Source organism: Oryctolagus cuniculus, chromosome X (genome assembly GCF_964237555.1).
Source record: "Oryctolagus cuniculus chromosome X, mOryCun1.1, whole genome shotgun sequence".
Lineage (NCBI taxonomy): Eukaryota > Metazoa > Chordata > Mammalia > Lagomorpha > Leporidae > Oryctolagus > Oryctolagus cuniculus.
The window spans coordinates 30,178,148-30,204,408 of NC_091453.1; the positions used below are offsets into that span (position 1 = coordinate 30,178,148).

Genomic DNA, 26,261 nt, shown 5'->3' on the forward strand with positions numbered 1-26,261 from the left:
TTCTGTCTGAGAAAAAGAAAAACTGCCCCTGGTAACCAACCAAGAGTCAGCCTGATGGCCACTAGTAGCTGCCCTTGGTACTGCTATACCCTGGCCTGGCACTCACAGCTAGGCCTTGGTGCTCTCCTGTTGAATAAGAACAACTGCAGAGATTTCCAACATTCAGACAAGGCCACTCTGTGACATGATGGCTAACCAAGACCATTCCATAAGCACATCTGAACACACACATGAAATGATTATAGTCCAAGTAACACAATGCCAAACACCTTCCTCTCTTGGCTTATAGGGGAGATGGCTACTCCTTTCTCAATTACAGTTGTAGCCTGCTCTCTATAAATGAAGTTTAAAACAACCAGTCATAGAGGTAACCCCTGCTTCCTGATAGTACCCAATCCAGAGTAAAGCCCCACCTCCTTAAGCCCTCCCCAAATTATCAAACACAGCCCAAATCCTTTAATAAGTCTTTTCTAACAACACCTGCTTCCTTAGGCATCCCCCAGTGGCTCAGGGTATGTTTTCCCTCACTGCCACGAGTAATAAACTAACTTGTTAAATTAGAAAAAAAGGTGACCCAAGAGATCAAATTATTTTTTTTGCTGTTCAAAGCACAGAGATTTACACAGTACTATATAATCAACTCACTACAAACTCAATGTCAATTAATGCAAAGTTATTAAAATTCTAATTCTGTGGTCAGTAGTTCTGATTATAATTATTATGTTTACAATAGTTGGAAAAAATGAAATAATATTTTAAATGTATGCATACTCCCATAAGATCAACCTTTATCGTGGCACTTGTAATAATAGAGTCATTTGTGAAATAGCAAACAAATTAGGCTAACTAGCAGCCATTGACAAACGAAAAGAAATGAGAACATAATTGTAGAGTCTATGTAAATGTGCTTAACATTCAGATAAAAGTCACATAAAAACATTCAATCATTTGACTATTTCTGAATATTGCAACTTTTTATAAAGGTTGCTAATGATAGATTGTATGTGATAGCAACTGCAGCATATCATAAACTGCTAAATGACAATTTTCAGTTAATAATAAAGCAGTGGGCACCTGGTATAATTATAAATAGCTCCAGGCCAGGAGATACAGGGTTTGGGCTCACTTCTCAGATGAACAAGTTGTATGTGACTTTAGTCAATTTTTACACACATGCACTGTGACAGGCAAAAGGGCCTCAGAGATCATCTTGCCAAGTCCCACATTCCATACAGTCAGGGAAACTGACTCAGAGAAGTGAAGTGATTAGGCCACAATCAGACAGCCAGTTAATGGCACACCATGACCAGAACTGGTGCCTCCAGCACTCCATCCCAGAACCTGGCCCCTGTTCCACTTTTCTTTGCCAGTGAATGATTTCTTATTTTCATTCCTACAGTAAAGATAATCACCTATGCTTGCTTCTTCCTAATGGAGGCACAGGAAGCAACTGGTGTGAGTGATGCATTTTGTGGCTTGGATGGCTGTTGGTGTTCTGTGTTCAGAGGTGGTTACAGAGTGGCCTTGTTTTTGTCTTGGTCCTTCACAGCCTGCTTTCATTTAAATGATGCAATGAAATCACTCATCTTTGAGGGATAGATGCAAGTATCAAGCAAAAAAAAAATGCACTTGGCTGTCTGTATCTTCTCTCCAGTGCCATGGGTTTTAAGCAAGTGGGACTTGGGTTTCTCAATGGGAACATTATTGGCATTTTAGGTAGAATAATCCCTCCTGGCATGGGGTTGCCTTCCCTGTGTTGTAGGATATGCAATACAGATTTGGCCTCCAGGAACTCAGTGGCAGCACCACCCCCCAGTCAGGGCTGATCTTAGGGTGAGGCTATTTACAACATCAAAATTAAGGCAAAAAAAAAAATCCACGCCAAATAAAATATCAAAACACAAAAGTGTTCAATAAAGATGGGATTGGTATCACCAATTTTTTTTTTTTGCTTTAGGCTCCAATATGGCTCACACAATACCAGTATTGATCCCACCGTTATTTAAAATGTTGACACTATGTTTATCATGATTTTGCATTAATTTTGATTTTTAGGACACTATACTAGGGGATGGTGCTGTGGCTTAGTGGGTAAAGCCACCACCTGCAGCGCCAGCATCCCATATGGGTGCTGGTTCGAGTCCCAGCTGCTCCACTTCTGATCCAGCTCTCTGCTATGGCCTGGGAAAACATAAGAAGATGGCCCAAGTCCTTGGGCCCCAGCACCCGTGTGGGAGACCCAGAGGAAGCTTGTGGCTCCAGCCATTGTGGCCACTTGGAGAGTGAACCAGTGGATGGAAGACCTCTCTCTCTCTGCCTCTCTATAACTGCCTATCAAATAAATAAATAAATCTTTTTTTTTTAAAAAAAGACACTATACTAAAATGTTATCTAATTTAATGACCGAGTTTGTGGGCACTCCTTAGATTTTGTACCCAAAGCAAGCAAACACCTCCTTCACCTGACCTAAGTCTGGCCCTGCTCCTACTCCTTGTGACAACCCAAAACAGCTTCACATATTTCCAAATGCTCCCTGCCCCCAAATTAAAAACCTCTGAAATAGAGGTTGATGTTTCTTGTCTAACAAGGCCGGAAACAGACAGCCTTGCCTTGAAATGGTGACTCCAAGAGGTCAACAGGGACCTAGGTTCCCTTTATGTCTGCTGCTATACCTAAGAAATTATCTCCTAGTTCCAGACAGGAAACAATGCGAATGCAAAGGGCAGGCAAACTCTACCCAGCTGAGCCTTATTCTTTCCCTTGGAAAAAAAGTAACTTTCCTAGGAGTCCCACCCAACTTACCCTTAACCTAACCGTCATTGGCCGGAAGTGTCACTTGGCCAGTGTAGCTACAAGGAGCCTTGGGAGGCAAACACTTTTAAGCAAACACATTTCCAGTCTGAATAAAACTACTGTTCTGCCTGTAAGACCAAAGGGGAGACTGAAGAAAAGAGAAACATTTACAAGTGTCTGCTCCGGGGTCTATGCAGGACAACAACTGCTGGCTCTCTCTGCTGCTTCCAAACAGCATTTTCTCTTTTGCTAATGTCTGCCGGAGCAGGAATTATGGATAAAAACTGGAATATTGTCTTAGTTGGGTTCCACAGAGGCAGAGCCTGAGACAGGGATTTAGGCACATGTGATTTCTTAAGGGCACACTTTTGGGGGATACCTATAACAGGGTAAGGGGAGCAGCAAAGGAAAAGGACATGAGCCAAGTAAGGATATGTTCTCAGGTCAAATTTAGCCTTGGCTTGATACAGGAGGGGCTATGGAGCCTGAATCACAGGATCGAGTTGTCTGGCTGTAAGGCAAAGAAACCTTTTTTTATCTTTAATAAATCAGTCATTGGCAGCCTGCTCTCAGGGGGAAGGTACACAGTAACCTCCCAGGTGTCTCTGGAAAAGGCACCTCCCATGAGCCAAGAGCAAGTCTACAGAGAGGGTTACAGGTGTGTGCTGTTTGTAAAAGCATTTGCCACAGCTGGAAGATGAGAGCAACATATCCAGTGCAGATCTCAGAGGGCACCAAGAGCATCTACCGATTTTAATACACTGTCTAAAGAATTGCCTTTATTTTTACTTTGTATTATTGGATTAAAAACTATTGAAAAGGGCCGGCATTGTGCCATAGTAGCCTAAACCTCCGCCTGCGGCACCAGTATCCCATAAGGGCACTGTTCGGGTCCCGGCTGCTCCTCTTCTGATCCAGCTCTCTGCTGAGGCCTGGGAAAGCAGTGGAAGATGGCCCAAGTTCTTGGGCCCCTGCACTTGGGTGGAAAACCCAGCGGAAGCTCCTGGTTTTGAATCAGCTCAGCTCCAGCTGTTGCAGCCATTTGGGGAATGAACCAGCGCATGGAAGACCTTGAAGACCTTTCTCTCTGTATCTCCCTCTGAAACTCTACCTCTCAAATAAATAAAGATAAAATCTTTTTTAAAAAACTACTGGGAAAATTAGCAATGAGTTCTGTTCATTTTTAAGAAAAATTATTAACAGATGTTGATTCATTTTGTTGAATCACTAATGCAGAAAACACTTTATAATTTGTTCTGGGTATTAACCAGGATCTAGTCTGTAGTTCACAATCTTATCAGAGCATGTAAATATTTCATAGTGTTAGTGTCTCATTTAAAACTCAATGAATATTTAATTGAATTTGACCAACAAAATAACCAAATGAATTATGTTGCATTTAGCTAGACCTGCAATGAATAAGCTCTTCATTTTCTCAAGTAGCCAGATACTAAAATTATTCCAACTTTGTGAAATATTCTACACAATTTTATAAATAATTATAAAGGGCTGCAAAATAGTTTTAAAGGCACATATTAAATATGAAGAAAACATGAAATAAAATGAATCTGCAACTTTAAGGGCAAGAGAAAAGATGAACACATTGTGGCCTACATCACTTATTCAGCAGTAGACCAGCTTAAAGTATTGTCAACATTCTCTTTTTGACATAAGAGGCAAACACAGAATCTTTCCTTTGGCCCACACAAATTAAATATCCTCTAAGATTGACAGTAAGAGAAAATACACATGATCTATCCAAGTCAGTGAGCTCAGAAATTGTTTTTGAGCTCTGGATCCAGCACTGAGCCAAATACTGAAAATAATCAGAAAAAGAGAAATACTAACCCTTGTTGAAAGTAGACATAGTTTCCTGGGAAAGAAGCCTCCCTGTGGTTTGTTAGATCTCTGTACATGTCAGAACTGGACTTCAAAAAAATTACGTGCTCTAATTGATCTAGCCCATCATGGGTAACATGAGGATTTATCACTTCTACTATATCTGAGGACATTTTAATTAGAATCAAAATATTGCCAACAAATCCCTGTTAAAGATTTTTCAAACCACCTGGTAACCTTAGTATAGTGTGGTTTGGATTCTTTGTCTAGTCATAAATTCTTTTTAAATTATAGGATCTACCAGCTCTCTGCTATGGCCTGGGAAAGCAGTAGGGGATTGCCCAAGTCCTTGGGCCCCTGCACCCACGTGGGAGACCCAGCAGAAGCTCCTGGCTCCTGGCTTCGGATCAACACAGCTCCAGTCATTGCGGCCAAATGGGGAGTGAACCAGCAGATGAAAGACCTCTCTCTCTCTCTCTCTCTCTCTCTCTTTCTCTGCCTCTCCTCTCTCTGTGTAACTGACTTTCAAATAAAAATGAATAAATCTTTTAAAAAATGGGAAAAAATTCTAGGCTCTAAAATAATCTAATAATTTCTTTTTGGAGAACAAAACATGGGCTGTGATACAGGGTACCTGAAAAACACAGTGTATCCATATAGCTTCCCTTTGGGAAATAACTGGTCACCTTTTTTTTTGCTTTTAATGTCAGTCTTTTTTTTAAGACACTCAAATACATTACCTTTTCCAACTATCAGTATGTCAGTTTCTGTGCAGCTATGTGTACAGACATACAATAAAAAATTCAGACACTTGCTTAATGATGGCACTTCTTCCTTCCACTTACATAGTTCTTGCCACATCACCCTTTAGTCCTTAGGGATGGGGAACTATAATTAGTACCAAGAAAAGAAGATACGGGGCTGGCACTGTGGTGCAACCATATGGACACTAGTTCAAGTCCCAGCTGCTCCACTTCTGATCCAGCTCCCTGCTAATGTGCCTGGGAAAGCACTGGAAGATGGCCCAAGTGCTTGGGCCCCTGTCCACATGGGAAACCCAGATGAAGCTCTGGGCTTCTGGCTTTGGCGTGGCTCAGCCCTGGCCATTGCAGCCATTTGGGGAGTGAATCAGTGAATGGAAGATGTCTGTCTCTCCCCTCGCCTATGTAATTCTTTCAAATAAATAAATAAATCTTAAAATAAAAGATAACACACTTCTCCATTCCTATCTAATGCCACATTCAGAACCAAACTAAATTATCGAGTGAGTGGCAAGTCACTAAACAAAAGTGACCGTCTGAACAGACCCTTAATGTCTGTACAAGAACAATGATCCTGTCCAGAGAAGAAGGAGAGAGAAAGGCTGACAAGCATTTGCCAAGAAAGATGAACATTTGATGTCCTGCAACTAATATGCCTGGTCAGAAACAGCACAGCGAGGATAATCTTTATGTTGCTTGTTTAGGGTATTTCTGTTATTGAATTTGTCTTTTCACCTAGGCTAGCCAAGTACTAGCCTTGGTCAAAAGATTCAAAATTTCAGTTACAGGGTAGGCTGTTGGCCCAGCAATCAAGATGGCACTTGGGACACCTGTATCCCATCAGCTCATATTGGAGTACCTAGGTCTGAGTCCCGGAGCTCGATTAACATGAGCCCTGGGAAAGAGTAGGTGACAGCTCAAGTAGTTGGATCCCTGCCATTCATGTGGCAGATCCAGATTGAGTTCCAGGCTCCCAGCTTCAGGTCTGCCCAGCCTTGGTAGGTGTGGGCATTTGGAGAGTGAACCAGAGGATGAAAGCTTGCTGTCTGCCTGCCTCCCCCTCCCTCCCTCCATCTGTCTGTGTGTCTGTCTCTCTCAATTAAATACATTTTTTTAAAACAATTCAGTTAGGAGGAATAACTTCAAGAGATCTACTATACAACAATGATGAGTATAGCTAATAACAATGTATAGTATTTTTGCAAATTGCTAAAAGAGTAGATTTTAAGTATTCTTACTACAAAAAAAAATGTGAGATAATGCATGTTAACTAGCTTCATTTTGCCATTCCACAATGTATACATATTCCAAAACAGCACGTTGTATACCATAAATATACACGGTCCCTCAGATTCCGATGGGAATTAGCTCCAAGACCCCCCATGGACATAAAAATCCACAGATGCTCCAGTCCTTTATATAAATTAGTGTGGCATTTGCATAGAACCTATGCATGTCCTCCAATATACTTTAAATCATCTCTAGGTTACTTATAATACCTAATGCAATGTAAATGCTATGTAAATGGCTGTAACACTGTATTGTTTAAGGAATAATGTCAAGAAAAAAATGTCTGTACATATTCAAGACAGATGCAACTTTTTTCCCCAAGTATTTTCAATCCAAGGTTGGTTGAATCCATGGTTACAGAAACCATGGACATGGAGGACCAACTATATACAATTTTTGTCAATTAAAAAATTTAAAAGGGAAGAAATACTAAAAATAAAAGCAATAAGTATAAAAGGCAAAAAGAACTTGCCTTAACATTTATATTGAAGGCTCCCACTGTCTCAAATCTATTTAGTATATGTAAAAATCTAAGATTCCACTTCTTCCAATGTCACGACTTACCTGTTTATCGAAAGCTACCCATGATGGTGCATCGCTTCCTTCTCCTTTAGGATAAGCACTGTATTTAGATTTCACCTTTTGCCCAAGAAGCGGTTCTCCACCGATTCCAGGTTTATCATCACTCACCAGCATCCTAACATTGTTGCAAAAGCCCCAATGTTGGGATTTGTGGAATTTCTCCTTTCCCACCTACAAGAAACAACATAAAACAGTCAGAGTTACCTTTATGACTTTTGTCATTTCTTCTTCCCATCCCCAAATGCATATAGAGTGGCAAATAATTATCAATCTTCATCCATAAAGTTAACACATTTTAAATTCAATTTATCTTAACAAACTCAAATCTTTGAAAAGCAGTGAGAATAAACTTAATGCTCCATGCTATTTAAAACATTTAAAAATAGCCATCACTGCAACTGAACATTTAGGACATTAGCTTGCTAATTGGTCTTTCCTACTTATTTGCCAAGAATGCAAACAGACACACACATACATACACACACCTTTCACCTAGAGTAAAAAAGTAACTGTTTCCCACTAAAGTCTAAATATTATTTTCACCAAAACAGAGAATAAAATCTTTTACTCATTAAAATAAATGTTAACAAGAAATTCCTCAGAGCTGATGTTCTCCTATTAACTGTAGAACCTTGCCTCACATCTTTTCTGGAGATCTTGACAGAGGAGAACGCACAGGTGCTCCTACCACAGGTAGGCAAATCTCATGCACTGCTGGTAGGAGAGAAAAGTGGGAAAGTGGGAAAACCACTCCAAGGAGAGAGGTGAGAACACCTAGCAAAGTAAAAGGCGTACATGAGCAGAGTTCAAAAAGTTCATGGAAAAATGGAATCCAAAGATAAGTTTATTTCAGTGCAAAAAAATTTTGAAATCCATCCATAGTTTTCTCATAAGACACATTTGCATGAACTTTTTGAAGTCCCTTCATAAATCTAATGGCCTAGCAAGTCCAACCCCTAAGTCTCTTGCCTCTTGGGCACGAGGAGATAACAGATTCTTTGTTACAGCAGCATTTGCAAGAGTGAACAATGGAAAACAATCTAGATGTCTGCCAACAGCAGAAAAAGTTCATCGATTCACTTGTCTTTATGCTATGACTATTATTACAGAAGTGGGAAATTATATATATCAATATAGGTAAATTTCTAAAAAAACTCAAGCAAAAGAAATAGGCAGCAGCAGGGCACATAAAATTTGGTAACTCTAAATACTAAAAAATATAGGATTATTTATGCACAATATAGGCATGGAAATTTTTGTGATAAGTAGCAAATTCAAGATTGTTAGATAATATATGATATATATTATAATATAAAATCCACATAATACTATATGATAATAATAGAATCATATTCTATGTATATTCATATCATGCTCCCCATAGCCCTGCATAAACAAAAAAACTAAACACTTCAGATGCAACTGAGCCCTCCCCTCCAAGTTCATGGCCTGCCTCCTCCTCTGCAGGTAAATCCTGAGTTTGCTGCTTTGAAGTTAACACCTCACTAGGACTGAATAGAGCCAGAGCAACAGCCTCTTGCAAAGCATCATGACTTGGCAGAGAAGAATGATAGAAGGGTCCAAAAGACCTTGTTTCCTTTTGTGGCGAAGGCAGACTGAGGAATGGGGAACAGCTTCAGCAGCCTTGCCTAGGGAAGCAGGGCCACAACAGCCGCCCTGGGCCTGTAACAGCCCAGCTATAAAGGGGGAGGGGGGCTCAAAGGGCATGGGATTTTGTTTTGAGCAGGTAGTATAAGGGCTCACTAGGGCCACAATAAAAAGAACTGAGCAGATTGCAATAGTCCAGACAAGATGATGGTGGCGTAGACAAGGGTAATAGAAGTGGGAGATAGAGATGATAAAATTGTGTATATATTTTGAAGGAAAAAGGCATTTACTCATAGATTAGATGTACAGTGCAGAAAAAGAAACAAGTTGTTAATGATTCCAAATATTTTGGCCTGAGCAACTGGAAGAATGGAGTTCTTTGTACCAGGATATGCAATAGCGGGAAGAGAACCCAGATGAAGATTTGGAGGTAGGAGGCAGACACAGGAGTCCAGAATTCCATCTTGAACATGTTAAGTTCAAGATACCACTCAGACAAGCAAGTAGAAAGGTTGACTAGCAGGTGGATGTGTGAGTCTGAAGTTCAGGAGAAAGGTCAGGCTGGATATAAAAACTGCACAAACATCATTGATGGATGGTATTTTAAGGCTACAGTACTAGTTGAAGTGATGACATTGCTGACAAGAAGTCCAAGATTGAGCCTTAAAATAACCCAATGTTAAGAGATCACGAATATGGGGTAAAATTAGCAAAGGAGACTTAAAAGGAATAGCTGGTGAGATAGCAAGAAAACAAGGAAGGGTTAGTATCATGGAACTAAGCAAAGCAAGCATTTGAAGAAGGGGGGCATGATTCACTGTGCCAAATACTACTGGAAAGTCAAATGATGTTCATGAAGCTTAAGACTTGAATCCTGAGCAACACGGAGATGGCTGGTGACCTTGACAAGAATGGTTTTGGCAGAGTCATGCGGACAGAAATATCTTGTGAACCATATGGCTCTTCGAATAGCTCTGGGTAGCTACTGCAAATCAAACTCTTGAGTTTCTCATATTTATAATTTCCTTAAAATAACCCAAGCTCAGAAAACTGTAATAAATAAATAAAAGATTGTCTAAATGCCGTTTTCTCTTGAAGTCTTTCCTGACTGCTAGAGGCAGAACATTCTGTTCCTGCATAGATCTTCAAATAAAGTCTTGATGATGACCCTGTGTAACAATTGACTTACTTGCCGGTTGCCCCCCTCACCCTCACCCCAGTTGTATTATACATATAAAACAACACATGAGATCTTTGAGAAGTCAGCAGTGGTGCTAAAAGAAACAAAGAATCTCACGAGATTCATTCCTGATTCATTCATTCAACAAATGAGCTCCATCTGTTTGCCATAATTCCTACAGAGTCACCACTGTGCTTGGTATATTATATTATAGTTCTCTGTTCATATGCTTATGTTTGATACTAGATGCTGTACTTCCTGAGAAAAAGTACTCACGGGGCCTGACACATGGTAAGTGCCCAGGGAGTATCTGGTGAATGACTAGAACATAAACTGGGTCAGTTCCAAGCAATGAGATAAAGTCACCTAACCTTTTCTTGTCCACACTGCCTGGCTTAGACCCTCTTAAGACAAATGTACACATTTGGAGTTCTGGGAAATTGAGAACAGAACCAGGGAGCAGTAGTATAAACTTGGCATTTTAAATGAGAGAGGAAGAGATATGGTAGAGGAAGTCTGGTATTCACATTCCAGCTTTGCCATTTATGGGCCGTGTGATCCTGAAGCAGTTATTTTACTTTTCCAGAAGCCTCTGGCTCTGCCATCTCTATACTAAGAATAATAATATGTATTTCATACGACAGTGGTTAGCACTGAGAGAATACGTGACTGTGCCTGCCTGATGGGGTTCCTTATTTTCTCAAGAATAAGGACATGGCATTGGCTTTTAAAAGGAACTGAGCTAGAGCTCCACTACAAAATGACCAAGTATTATCCCCTTAGTAACCAAGCTGGGAGCTAATATCTTCTCTCTCACCAATAGATTTTACAGAACATTTTTATAATATAAAATGACCATTTTATATAACTTAATTTCCCATATTTCATTAAGCAGTTTTAGAAAATTTTCTCCACTTTCATGACATTATTGCTCATAATAATATTTGTTCCATGAACACATATGCATTATTCCATTTTTGTTCCTTGGTCAACAGTCATTTTTAACAATGTTTTTCTTAGTTTCATGAAAGCAGGATCACAGACCATCTTATTTTTCAATCAATATCTAACAACACGACCTGACAGGTACATAGTCAATAATTCTTAAACTTACCATCATCCATTTTTAAGATTTGTTCTTTGGCAACCCACTGTAGCAAAAAGCAGATCCTATGCATATAGATTAGGGCTACAGGAATTCAAAGGATTACCCTATGGAGTAGCAGAAGTCAGAGACAAATTCGTACAGAATTGGGGTCTTAAAGTGAGCCTTGAAGCATGCACTGAATTTGGACCAAGGAAAATAAAGAAGCTGGAGCATGCTGAAGGACTGCAACTAGACCCAGGTAGATCCAGGAGCATTTCCTACCACAGTAGGAAATAAAGGCCCTTTGGGGAGTAAACCAGCAGATGGGAGATGGGAATCATTCTTTTTCTCTGCCTTTCAAAATATAAATAAACATGTAAAACAAAATGTGAATTGGCTGGTCTCTGTTTTAAAACAAGGAGTTTTCAAAATGTTATGGAAAATGTGCATTATCTTTTCATTCCATTTTTCCACGAACTTTTGGAAGTAACCTTGTATTTCCAAATTTTCTTGCTAAATAAAATCAGCCAGATAGCCAGATTTAATCTTTGAAAAGACTACTTTGCGCATGAAAGAAATCATTACTAAAACCTCTCTAAAATTCTTGGCCTCTAAGTCATGAATTCACACATTCAAACTCAAAACAACAAAAACACAGACTTGTTTAAAGGTGAGTAATGCCAATCTGTATTGTTATTCTAATCAGCATAGTACACAAAATTCCATTTTTGTGCTATGAAAGTATTCACTTGAAATCTCAATTCAGAGTGCTGTTATGTTAGAAATGAATTGCTTGGGGCTTCAAATGGTATGATGTAACAGTTCATAGGGCACTAGAAATATCCATTATACATATCCTCCCCCCAATACATGCACACACACACACACACACACACACATAATATACAAACTTAACACTTCCCATTATAACCTTGTAGGATTGCATGGAAACCTGCCCCATTGTTCTAGAGACTGAGAAATGGGGTTCAGTCTCTGCCCAAGGAAACTAGGCAAAAGTCTTAGCAAATGATAAAGTCAGGCATACACTATCCCCAGATCAATGCTCCTTGGTATCTCGACTCCCTGGTTCCCATCGCACTTCTGACACCACTGTTAAAAACACAGCAGACTCTCGTTGATTCATATCAAATTAATAGCTGATACCACGGCCCTTCCCTTACTACTAAAGATCAGAGGAGCAGTGTTATCACGTGTTTGGGTTGATTCATGAACAATCAACAAGTTGCCAGGGCCACTGCGGAAACCATAAAACTAAACCCAGCTGAGAAGCAGGCTACGTGCATCAGCATCAGGAGTTGTTGAGCCATTTGCAATCTCCCTATCCAAGCACCAGCCCCTCAGAGTCTCTTGTCGCTTGCTCTCTAGGCTGCACTGCAAAGCTTGACAACCGTGTGGCAGACAGGAAGAGCAAGGAGCTTGGGAAGGACCTGACGGCTCAGTGGGACCACTACGAGCTAGAAACCTCTCTTGGCAGAAAGGAATATCATTCCTGTTACCATAATAGCGATATTCTTGTTACCATAATAGCTAACAACTTTAGCTCTATTCTAAGCGTTTTAGAAGCATTAAACTCTCTTAATCCTCAGAGAAAATCTTTGCGTATGCTCTATCATTATCCTCATTTTATTCGGAGGGGATTCTGAGACACCGAGAGTTTAAGTAATTTTCCCGAGGTCACTCAATCAGTTTTAAGTGGTGAATCCTGTGTGCAAACTCCATGCCTTCAATGTTAGGCCTAGGAGACCTCCCCTGGGTTAAGTCATCAGGGTTGAACTGCTTCTTTTGCCTTTGCCAAATCCTATAGCAAAAATGACACTCAGGACTTGAAAGGGAGGAATCTAGACTCAACGCCTTAAAACAGGGCAGGTATCAGCAAAGAGTAAATGCAGAAACCCCTCTATAGCCACCAGCTATTACTGGAACTTTGGAGACCAAAGACAGCTAGTTATTACCATTTGGTACTTTAATAAACATTAACAACATTTATTTTTCTAACTACTTTTTGAGGTTAGTGGAAAATTTGATATAGAATTATTCTGAGATAGTGCTGCCCAAAGAGGCTGGGGACTACTCCGCTTCTGTTTCATGAAGAATGAGGTGGGTTTTTTTTTTCACTCCCTCCCTATCATACTTATTTTATAAATTCGTTTTCTCATTTCTGCCCTTAGATGAAGAAGTTGTCACTCAACAGATGCTGTGAACCTCCCAGAGAAAACAGCACCACGAGTGACTGAGGTACAGTGGGATCTTAGAACTCCGGACCCTAAGAGTGTGAAAGCTGTCATTACTTGCTAATAAAGCCAAATCACTCAGAAAGCAATTCCAAAAGTACAAGAAAAAAAAGGCATGTCAGAGAAAACCTCAAACATTTTTCAAGCTAATTTTCTTGTCTTTCCAAACCTAACTTAGAAAAGTGTTGTGCTTGTGATTCCTAGCCATCAATGTAATATAAGATTGATTTTATATATTTAATAATGTATTCAAATCAGTAGAGTAGAAAATAAAATGGAAATCAATAAGATCTAGAGAGATGTGCTGTACCTTCCTCACAACACTGATTTTTTTTTCCCTTTAAATAATTCAACTCAAGGCACCAATCAATAAAGAGAATTCTACAGCCTTCCTCCAAAGTCAGTTAAAATCACTGGCTCATTGTCACAGAGCACAGCACAGCCATTCCCAAATTCCTTCTCCTTTGCTGGCCTCTATTAAAAAATTCCAGGAAGGGCCAGCACTGTGGTGCAGCAGGTTAAAGCCCCAGCCTGAAGCGCTGGCATCCCATATGGGCATGTTCCAGTCCCGGCTGCTCCACTTCCAATCCAGCTCTCTGCTGTGGCCTGGGAAAGCAGTGGAAGATGGCCCAAGTCCCTGGGCCTGTGCACCCATGTGGGAGACCCAGAAGAAGCTCCTGGCTTCAGATTGGCTCAGCTCCAGCTATTGGGGAGTGAACTAGTGGATGGAAGACCTCTCTTTCTATCTCTCTTTGTAACTCAGTCTTTGAAATAAATAAAAGAAAAATTCCAGGAAAATCTCAATGCCACATTCGTTTCAGAAACATTTGTTTAGGATTCCCAGTGAAAGTTTTTGGCAACCTTAAGGCCAGAGATAGACATAGGTGATGCTGCCCCTACTTTAGCTCTTCTGGTCTGAAGATGTACAACTGATGCCTGGAGCTGCAGCAGCCACAATAGGATCATGGGCAGGAAGGTAGGGAGGATTGCAGAGCTGCTTGCTAGAAAGAGTTGAGCTTCTAAACACAGGCCAGCAGCCACCAAGCCCTAGGCTTCCTGCTTGGTGGGAAAAAAATAAATCCCTACCTAAGCTTCTGTTGGTCAGGTATTCCATTATTTGTAGTAGAAAACGTAACAAACTAATGCATGCAGTCCTTAAAAGCTGTGCTTCAGTGGATTTTTTTTAACAGAGTGAGATAACTAAATGATCTAAAGGGTAATTTTCTTTATTCATTGGAACAAAGACAAAGAAGAATCCTGGCAACGAAAAATCTGGTGGAAGAAATCACTGGCCCTGATATTAAGATTTACTATAAAGCTACAGAAATAAAAGAGCAGCGACACAGATCCATGGAACAGAATAGTGAACCCAAAGGAGACACACATAAATATATTCAAGGGATCTTTTACAGAGATACAAAAGCAATTCAGTAGAAGTCCAGACCTTCCTGTGGCTGGTGCTGGAGCAACTGAGCACCCACAGATCTGAAGAAGTAATCATGGCCTAAACTCACACCTTACACAAAAGTTAACACAAAATGGATCACAGACTTAAAAATAAAGTATAAAACTTTAAAGTTTTTATGAAAAAGCCACAGGAGACAATCTTCAGGATCTGGGACTAGGCATAGAGTTCTTAAACTTTCCAAACACATTATTAGGAAAGCAACAAATTTGTTTAGCCCTCAACCAGTCAAGCTGGCCACTGTAGCAATTGGTACTGCCAGGCTGAACTTGTGTATCCTGGGGCCTGGATACAAAAAAAAAAATCACCTTTGCTTTGGGGGAATCCCCTTTCTCCAAGAAGTGAGCCCTGCACCTGTAGCAACAGAATAAACATCCCAGGAAGTGGCCCAAGAAGCCCCTTTAATTTTGTGCTATTAGCATGTCTGGAATTCTATTATCCTCCCTGATGAATGTACATAGAAAAATCTGTTGCTTCCAGAAAAAGCCAAACTGGATCCAAGGAAGACAGACATGCCCCTTAGCACAGCACAATACGCCACAGGAAGGCTTTGAGTCACAACTGCACAGGGACATCTTCGCGCTGCTTTGTATAAGCTACACATCCTGAGAGCCTTATAGCTTATTTAAGCCTCAAAAGCAAATGACTTTCTTCTTTATATTCACTGTTGCTAAAATAAGAATTATTTTGTTCCACAGCAGCAGTGGAAGACATAAGCGAGGAGCTGATTCCAGAAATGAATCTCCCTGGCTAGCTTTTAACCACTGTTGCTTGTTGCAGTTGGAGAAGAGTAATGGACAGTAATCTAGGAATGGCTTGCCTTGTATAAAGAAGCCACTTCAAACATGGGGGGCAACCCAAAGAGCTACCAGTTTTGCAGTCGGCTGAGGACTGTCATTCTCACACATAAAGAATGCAAAAACACAACCAGGGAAATAAAGTAGCAAGTGAACGGGGTGGACAATATGAGCATTCAGGGTTAGGCAGAGATGGTCCTATCGTTTCAATGTGTTCTTCTAAAGTTTATGTGTTAGAAACTTAATCCCCAAAGTCATCAGGCCCATCTCCTAGCATCCCTCCAAAGCTGTACCTCCAAATACCATTAAGCATATGACTCCCTTAGCTTCAAGTGTCCTTGCCCTACCTTTTGATGACACTAAAACTAACTCACTGAATTGAGGGGGTGGTACAGCTGACCCTAAAGGTTCTATCACCAGACTTATGAGGTTATTTGCTTCTCCATTAGATACTATCCTGATTACCTGGATAGTCTCAAGGGGTTTTGTTTCTGGGACTTCGATGCCTGGGCAAGGGAATTACAGGCCCAGGGCAGAAAAGTACTAAAGCCCACTTGGCCTTCACAAAAATTCCCTGAAGAATACAGCATTGCCAACCAACCAGGAACTTGCACATGTGCTGAACATGTAACCAGACCAAATAACCACTGTGACTCCAACCAGCCCTTTATCAGCTGGTCACAGGCCAACATGCAATTGTCCCTATCCTTTGCTCCCCTTATTCCTCACTCCCCTTCCTTGTAGTCTCCTTAAGAAGCCCACAACAGCCACATTCAGCAGGATGGTAGTTCTGGAGGTGTGAGTCTGCTGCCTCTTCATCTGTCCACAGACTAAACCTTCTCTTTCCTTTATCTTCAAACCTTGTCCATACTATTTTGATTGAGCACCAGTGACAAGCACCAAGCTTTCAGTAACAAGATGACCACGGAAAGTTTTAATGAGGAAGGGGAATTACGGCCAAATTTTGAGGAAAGGCTAGAATCTAAATGGGAAGAGAAAGATGCATGAGAATGCTGTCAAGGAAGGGACAAATAAAAGAACTGAATGGAAAAGTTCAAAATATATTCAAAGGACAGGAAGTAAGCATGCTGGTTTAACTAGAGTATTAGGCTTGTTTTCCAGGATGGCAAAGACGATTTGGGGCAGGCATTTGGCTTAGATGTTAAGATGCTGTTTAGGGGACCTGCATCCCATGTTGGAGTTACCTGGGTTTGATTCCCAGCTCCAGATCCTAATTACAATTTCCTGCTAATGCAGACCCTGGGAAGCAGCAGTGATAGCTCAAGTATTTGGGTTCCTGCCGCCCATGTGGGAGACCTGCATTGAGTTATTAGCTCCTGGTTTCGGCATACCCTATAGTCATTGCAGGCTTTTGGGGGAGTGAACCAGTGGATGGGGAGTGTTTCTCTCTTTCTCTTTCTCTTTCTCTCTCTCTCTCCCCCTCTATAATACACACACACACACACACACACATATAATCTCAAATAAATATATATCTTTGTCTATGCCTCTAAAATAAATTTTTTAAAGTTTAAAAAGTTCGTTTAGAAAGAACAATATTGTTGGAATCTAGGAAGCTATTTTTAAAGCATCTACTTTAATTGAAATGTAGAGTGAAGGAGATGGAAAGGGAGATGGGGAAAGAAGGAGAGAGAGAGAGGGAGGTCTTCCATCTGCTAATTTATTCTCCAAATGGCTGCAATGGCCAGGACGGTGCCAGGCTGAAGCCAGGAGCCTGGAACTCCCTCCAGGTCTCTTTTGTGGGTGACAGAGATCCAAGCTCTTGAGCCACCTTCTGCTGGCTTCCCAGGCATATTAACAGGGAGCTGGACTGCGAGCAGAACAGCCAGGACTCGAAGCAGGCACACCAATAGAGGATGCCAGAGTCACAAGTGGCCGCTTAACCCTCTGCATCACAATGTCAGCCCTGTTGTCAGAATCCTGATGATGATACACTCCTGTTACTTGTATAACACAAAGATTTAATTTACCTGAAAGGAAGACTTACAGAGAGGGAGGGAGGGAGGGAGGGGGACAGGAAGAGAGAGAGAGCGACAGAGAGAAATCAATCTTCCATCAGCCTTTTCACTCTCCAGATGGCCACAATGGCCAGGGCTGAGTCAGGGCCAAGCCAGCAGCCTGGAACTCCATCGAAGTCTCCCATGTGGGTGCAGGGGCCCAAGCACTTGAACCATCTTCTGTTGCTTTTCCAGGCACATGAGCAGGGAGCTACATTAGAAGTGGAGCAGCCAGGACTTGAACAGGCGCTCATATAGGATGTCATCATTGCAGGCGGCAGTTTAACCCACAGTGCCACAATGCCAGCCCCAACAAAAAATTTTAAAGAAAGGAATGCTAAGGTTAAGGAAAGCATGGTATTGATTCTGTGACTAGGGTGGCAGACAAAGTTTGTTGATTCCTTTTTTTTTAAGATTTATTTTATTTATTTGAAAGACAGAGTTACAGAGAGAGGTAGAGACAGAGAGAGGTCTTCCATCTGCTGGTTCACTCCCTAGATGACTGCAACAGCTGGAGCTGCACTGATCCGAAGCCAGGAGCCAGGAGTTTCTTCCGGGTCTCCCACGTGGGTGCAGGGGCCCAAGGACTTGGTCCATCTTCCACTGCTATCCCAGGTCACAGCAGAGAGCTGGATCGGAAAAGGAACAGCAGGGACTAGAACAGATGCCCATATGGGATGCCAACGCTTCAGGCCAGGGCTTTAACCTGCTGCACCATAGCACCGGCCCCTGTTAATTCTCAATAGTCATTAGTAACCCTCGTTTCCTTTTCCCATTTCCAAAAATAGAGCAAAATCAAGGTCTAGCACCCTTGTAGCAAAAGATAGCCATGTGACTCAATTCTAACAAATAGCTAGAAGGAGGGCAGCTACTGGAGGGTTCCTTCATCTCCCTCCTACTTATTTTGAATATGCTTGAGTAGTGACGATGACTGAAACAGATGCAACCATTTTGTAGTCATGAGGTCAGAAGCCTCATAAAGAAAAGCCAATATCCTAAAGGTGGTGGAATGAAAGGTAAGAAGAGTCCCCAGTCCCTTACAACATTGACCAGCCACTGTCTAAACCTGAAATCTCTGTATCTCGAAGCCTCTGGTGACCTAAAGCCATTAATGTTGCTTAAACTGCTGTTAGTCAGCTGCTCTGTTACTTATAATCAATTATCTCCTAGGTGACAGAAGTGGAATACAGAATACAAAGCACTCAAAGTTAGGTGCTTGATTCCTAAATAGGCAAAGGGACTCTAATTTCTGAACCCCAAATTGACATTTAGGAACGGCAACGGAATATTATGTCATTTCCCAGGTATGCTTAGCAGTTTCAGAAAGTGGTCTAATCTGAAAATAGATACTTTCGACAGTATTCCAATAGATACTGGAAACAGAGGGACAGAATTTCTTTCATTTTTTCAAGAGGCAGAGAGACAAGAGTTCTGATCTGCTGGTTCCCTCACCAAACAGAAAATGACTCGGTGCCAGGTGAAGGACCAAAGCCAGGACTTGGGACCCCGGCACACTGATATGGACATGGGCAGCCTAACTGGCATCTTAACTGCTACATGAAATGTACACCCTGACAGAATTCTTTAAATTAAAATATCCTGTCAATTGGTACAATGGATACATATTGTTTTTTTCTGCCCAGAATCCCCCGATGTGATTCCTTTCTTTGACCAGATATTTATTTATTTATTTATTTAATATGTTTATTGGGATATAACATACATTGTAAAGTATTGAGATATAACATATATTGTAAAATTCACCCATTTAAAATTCACAGTCCAGCGGCTGGTATTGCGGTGCAGTGTGTTAAACCACCATTTTTTTTGGTTTTTGTTTGTTTGTTTGTTTTTAAGAATACTTTTATTTAATAAATATAAATTTCAAAAGTACAACTTTTGGATTATAGCGGTTTTTCTCCCCATAACCACCCTCCCACCTGCAAACCATCCTATCTCTCACTCCCTCTCCCATACCATTCTTCATTAAGATTCATTTTTAATTAGCTTTATATACAGAAGATCAACTTTGTATATACTAAGTAAATATTTCAACAGTTTGCACCCACAGAGACACACCAAATATAAAGTACTGTTTGAAGACTAGTTTTACCGTTAATTCTCATAGTACAACACATTAAGGACAGAGATCCTACATGGGGAGTAAGTGCACAGTGACTCCTGTTGTTGATTTAACAATTGACACTCTTATTTATGACGTCAGTAATCACCCAAGGCTCTAGTCATGAGCTGCCAAGGCTATGGAAGCCTCTTGAGTTCACAAACTCTGACCTTATTTAGACAAGGCCATAATCAAAGTGGAAGTTCTTTCCTCCCTTCAGAGAAAGGTACCTTCTTCTTTGATGGCCCATTCTTTCCACTGTTAAACCACCATTTATAACACCAGCATCTCATATCAGAGTTCTGGTTCAAGTCCTGGCTGGTCTACTTATGATCCAGCTTCCTGCTAATGTGCCTGGGAAGCCAGTAGATGCCACAGATGGAAGACTGATCAATCAATCTCTCAGTCTCCTCCCCACCCCACCCTCATGTATGTGTCTGTCTCTCCCTCTCTGTTGCGCTGCCTTTTAAATACATACATACATACATGCAAACCTAAAAAAAAAGAAGCCCATACTTCCTAGCAGTCAGTCCTCACTTCCCTTCCCCTACATAGCTCTAGGCCAGCCATTAATCACTATAGATTTGCCTAGTGTACATATTTCCCATAAATGGGATCATATAATATGTGGTCTTTTGCATATTGTTTTTAACAATGTTTTTGAGCTTCATCCATGTTGCATGCACTCTATTATATCCATGTATCAGTATTCTATTTCTTTTTATGGCTGAATAATATTTGATCGTATAAGCATACCACATGTGGTTTCTCCAGCAGCTGAAAGATATTTGGCTTGCTTCTGTTTCTTTGGCTATTATGAACATTCACAGACATTCATATACACATTTTCTGTGTGTGAACATGCTTTCTTTTCCCTTGAGTATGCACCAAGGAGTGCTGTGTCATACGGAAACTCTATGCTTAATCATGTGAGACACTGTCAAACTGTTGTCCATAGTAGTAGAACCGATTTACATTCCTACCAGCAGTGCACAAGGGTTCTAATTCCTCTACAACCTTGATAATACTTACCATTATCTGTCCTTTTTGCTGTGGCCATCCCAGGGGATGTAAAGTGATATCTCATGGTGGGTTTAATCTGCATTTCTCTAGTGATTAATGATGTTGGGCCCCTTTTAATGTGTTTATTGACTATATATTTTCACTGGGGAAATGTCTATTCAGATCCTTTGCCCATTTTTAATTGGATTATTTGTCTTTATTGTTGAGTTTTCAGAGTTCTTTATATATGCTGGATTTAAGTCCTTTATGAGATAGGCACTTTGCAAATATTTTCTATCCCACTGTGGGATGCCTTTTCACTTTTAAAATTTAATTGAAAGGCAGAGTAACAGAGGGAAGCATACATACATAGACACACACACACACATACACACAGAGAAAGAGACAGAAAGAGAGACAGACAGACAGAGAGAAATCTTCCATTCATTGGTTCACTCCCTCCGCCCCTGCCCCAATGCCAACAACAGCCAGGTGTGGGCCAGGCTGAACTCAGGAGCCAGGAACTTCACGGGGTCTCCCACGTGGGTAGCAGAGACCCAAGACCTTGCACCATCTTCTGTTGCCTTCCCACATGCATCAGCAGGGAACTGGATCACAAGCAGAGCAGCCAGGGCTTAAACCAGTGCTCTGATATGGGATACTGCCATTATAAGCACCAATTTAACCCACTTTGCCACAGTGCTGGTCCCTTAATTTTTTTTCTTTTCTTTTTTTTTTTTTTTTTTTTTTTTTTTGAAAGGCAGAGGGATAGGGAGAGAGAAAGAGAGAGCGAGAGAGTGCTCCCATCTGCACACTCCTAAAATGCCCTCAAGAGTAGGGCTGGTCCAGGCCAGCCGGAAGGCAGAACTCAAACCAGGTCTCTCACGTGGGTGGCAGGAACCCAACCACTTAAAGCCACAACCACCGCCTCCCAGGCTCTGCATTAGTAGGAAGGCAGAAGCAGAAGCCAGAGTACCAAGCCATACACTCTGATGTGAGACACAGGTGACTTAACTGTTAGGCTAAACTCCAAACCCCTTTTCACTTTTTTGATGGTATCTTCTGGAACTTAACTTTGGCTATCTATTGTAGCGTTTTTATAATAGCAAAACTCTAGAAATAATGCAACTATACATCAAAAGGAGATGGTCTGAATAAACTATTCTAAGTCTACACAATGTATATATAGGAATACCTCTATATACTACTAGGAAGTGATCTCTAAGATACACTATTAAAATGAAGAAAGGGAGTAAGAGAATCTGTAGAGTATGCTAAAATTTATTTAGTGAAGGAAAACCAAGTGAATATAGTTAAGAATATGCTGTTTTATGGGGACGGCATCATGGCACAGTGGGTTAAGCCACTGCCTGCAATGCCAGCATCCCTTATGAGAGCCAGCTCCAGTTCCAGCTGTTCTACTTCTGATCCAGCTCCCTGCTTAAGGTGCCCAAGAAAGCAGCAGAACATGGGCCCTTGCCACCCACGTGGGAGATCCAGTTGGAGTTCCAGCTCCTGGCTTTAGCTGACCCAGCCCTAGCCATTGCAGGTATTTGGGGAGTGATCCAGCAGATGGAAGAGCTCTCTCTGTGTAGGTCTCTGTCTCTCCTCCTCTCTCTGTAACTCTACCTTTGAAATGAATAAAATAAATCTTTTTTTAAAAAAATGATGGCTGGCACCGTGGCTCACTAGGCTAATCCTCTGCCTGCAGTGCCAGCACCCCAGGTTCTAGTCCCAGTTGAGGCGCCAGGTTCTAGTCCCAGTTGTTCCTCTTCCAGTCCAGCTCTCTGCTGTGGCCCAGGAAGGCAGTGGAGGATGGCCCAGGTGCTTGGGTCCTGCACCCGCATGGGAGACCAGGAGGAAGCACCTGGCTCCTGCCTTCGAATTGGCACAGTGCCGGCCGTAGCAGCCATTTGGGGGGTGAACCAACGGAAGGAAGACTTTTCTCTCTGTCTCTCTGTCTAATTCTGCCTGTCAAAAAAAATGATGGTTTACAAATCAAAAGAAGGAAGAGGACAAGAGGGAAGAAGGAAGGATAACCCAAAACTAAGTGTTTTCTTTAAGTCACTTATGGCAGGAGGGAGGGAACAAGATTAAAAGGAAAGGGGCCAGATGTTCATAAATCCCATATGAGCATCTGTTTGAGTCTTGGCTACTGCACTTTCAACACTTTCAATGCAACTCCCTGATAATGCGCCTGGGAAAGCGGCAGCAGATGGCCCAAGTGCTTGGGTCCCTGCTGCCCATGTGGGAGATCCAGAAGGAGTTCCTGGCTCCTGTCTTCAGCCTGGCCTAGCCTTGGCCATTGCAGCCAGTTGGGGAGTGAACCAGCAAATGGAAGATACCTCTCTGAGTCTCTCCCTATCACTCTGCTTTTCAAATAAATAAATAAATCTTTTTTAAGAAGATTAAAAGGACAGAGATAGTAGAGCCCTCTGGAAATACCTTAGTCTCTACATGTGACTTTGAAACCACAATAATGTTTTACATTATAATAAAACAAAAAAATTTAAGTTGAGAATAAAAAGTACAATGAAGCAAATGAACTTAACAGCACATTGAGCTGGTAACTTAACTATACTGCCAGCCGTCACTGAAATGAAATTAAAACCCAGCAATTTGACAGTACATTCCTAATGGAATATACCCATGAAAGAGAAATAACAACAAAGAAATCTTAAACTATTTTCAAAACGACAATTGTTACTAAAATCATAATTATTAATCAAAAACTATTACATGGAAATGCAGTACATTTTTATTTATGGTAGGATAAAGCAAGTAAGAAATTATGCAAATGTCCTCATGAGTCAAAATGTTCAATATAAGTAACAGATAAATATAAAATCAAAGAAGTTAAATGAAATCCCTATAATCCTTAACTTGTATAGGAAATATCAATGTGAACTCGTGTTGTGTTTTACCTTTAAAAATATACACATATTTTCTAGCCTTATTTTAAGAGAAGTCAGGTCACAGACTGGGAGAAAATACTGTCAGCCCACAAATCCAACAAAGGACTTTCATCCAGAATATTTGAAAACATCTCTCAAAACTCAGCAATAAACACCCAATGAATGACAGGACCTGACAGTGCACCAAAGGGGATATGTGATGGCAGATAAGCATATGAAAAGATGTTTAACACCACAGCCATTAGGGAAATAATCAAAATCGAGATGAGATACTATTACACACCTATTAAAACGCCTAAAACCCCAAAACACTGACAATACCAACTACTCACAAGGATTCGGGAATAATAAGAATTCTCATTCATTACTGGTAGAAATGTAAAATGGCACAGCCCCTTTGAAAGACAGTCGGGCAATTTCTTAATAAATTAAATACACATCTACCACAAGGCCACTTCCAAACATATGTGAAAGTCAATTATCCTGCCTTTCACAGGAAAACAACTTGCAGTTTGCAACTTTGTGTGTAAGCAAAGCTTTCTTCTTTAACAGATACTCAGCTGAGAATGAAATCCATGTGTGCTTATCTCAAGTTTGACCCAGAATTGAGCATGTATGTGACAAAAGGCAAGGATGGGTTTTAATTTGGAGAGGGGTAAACTTTATTCTTCACTTTTAATTTTCAAAAAAATAACGCAAGGGCAGGCATTGGGACACAGCATCCCATGTCAGGGTGCTGGTTTAAGTCCTGGCTACCCTGCTTCCAATCCAGCTCCCTGCTAATGCACCTGAGAAGGCTGCAGAAGATGGCCTAAGTGCTTGGGTCCCTGCACCCATGTAGGAGACCAGGGTGGAGTTCCTGCTCCTGGCTTCATCCCAGCCTCAACCATTAAGGCCATCTCTCTCTCTGTCAGCCTGCCTCTCTCTCTCCCCCCACCTGCCCCTGCCCCTGTCACTCTACCTTTTTTTTTTTTTTTTAAGATTTATTTACTTACTTGAAAGAAGGAGTTAGAGAGGCAGAGGCAGAGAAAGAGGAAGATCTTTGATCTGCTGGTTCACTCCCCAAGTGACCGGGATGGCCAGAGCTGGGCCAGTCCGAAACCAGGAGCCAGGAGCTTCTTCCAGGTTTCCCACACAGGCACAGGGGCCCAAGGACTTGGCCCATCTTCTCCTGCTTTCCCAGGCCACAAAACAGAGGTGGATCAGAAGTGGAGTAGCTGGGACTCAAACCGGCATCCATACGGGATGCCGGCACTGCAGGCGGCAGCTCTACCTGCTATGCCACAGCACTGGCCCCCACTCTGCCTTTCAAATAAATAAATCATTTTTTTTAAATCTAAGAAAAGGAAACACAACCTGAGGTTTCCTTTACAATACTTCCAGTTGCCTTAGAGTTCTTACTTTGTATGGTAAAGGGAGAGAGTAAGTGAATGACTTGGCAAAAATCAACAGATCCACAGAAAACTAACCTTCCTCACTCAGACAGACTATTAGGGGTGGACATTTGGCATTATGGTTAAGACACTACTTTGGGATGCCTGGGTTTGAGTTTCAACTCTGCTCCAGATGCCAGCTTTCTGCTAACGTGGACCCAGGGAGGCAACAGGTTCAAGTTCTTGGGTCCTTGCCACCCACGTGAGAGACCCAGATGGAGGAGTCCCAATAGGAGATCTCTCACTCTTGCTCTGCCTTTCAAGTAAATAAACAAAACTTTAAAAAAAAAAAAAAAAGGTGCTGTGGTGTAGTGAGTGGTTAAGTGGCTGCTTGTAATGCCAGCATCCTGTATCTGAGTGCTGATTCAAGTTCTGGCTGCTGCACTTCTAATCCTGCTGATGAGCCTGGGAGGCGGTAGATCACAGCCAAATATTTGGGCCCCTGCCACCCACATTAGAAGCCCTGATGGAGCTCCTGGCTCCTGCTTCAGCCTGGCCCAGACCTCGCAGCTGAGGCCAGTTGGGGAGTGAACCAATGGATGGAAGATCTCTTTCTTCCTCTCTTCCCCTTTCTGTCACTCAACCTTTCAAATAAATACATCTTTTTAAAGAAACTTTAATAGGGGCTAGTGCTGTAGCATAGCAGGTAAAGCCTACAGTGCCGGCATCCCATATGGGTGTTGATTTGAGTCCCAGCTGCTCCACTTCTGATCCAGCTCTCTGCTATGGCCTGGGAAAGCAGTAGAAGATGGCCCAAGTCCTTGGGCCCCTGCACCCACATGGGAGACCCGGAAGGAGCTCCGGGCTCCTGGCTTCGGATCAGCTCAGCTGTGGCTGCCAGGTGGGGAGTGAACAAGTGGATGGAAGACCAATCTCTCTCTCTCTCTCTCTCTCTCTCTCTGCCCCTCCTTCTCTCTGTGTGTAACTCTGACTTTCAAATAAATAAATAAATCTTTTTAAAAAATAAAGAAACTGTAATAAAAAAATTTGATTCTACCAAGGTAAAAAGATTGAGATCTGAGGTGATGAAAATCTCTTGGAACTAGTTAGAGGTTACAGTTGTAAAACAATGGGAATGAACTAAATGCCACCTCATGGTATACATTTAAATGGTTAA

General features: G+C 41.5%; 1 protein-coding gene across 1 annotated transcript in view; it reads right to left on the reverse strand.

The window, feature by feature from the left end:
- The window catches only part of EFHC2 (EF-hand domain containing 2), a 183,471-nt gene that overhangs the window by 151,527 nt on the left and 5,683 nt on the right, over positions 1-26,261 (reverse strand). Inside the window, exon 2 of the mRNA XM_008272519.4 lies at positions 7,248-7,436. Within this exon, the coding sequence (XP_008270741.1) occupies positions 7,248-7,436 (189 nt within the window). The remainder of the gene's footprint in view (positions 1-7,247; positions 7,437-26,261) is intronic.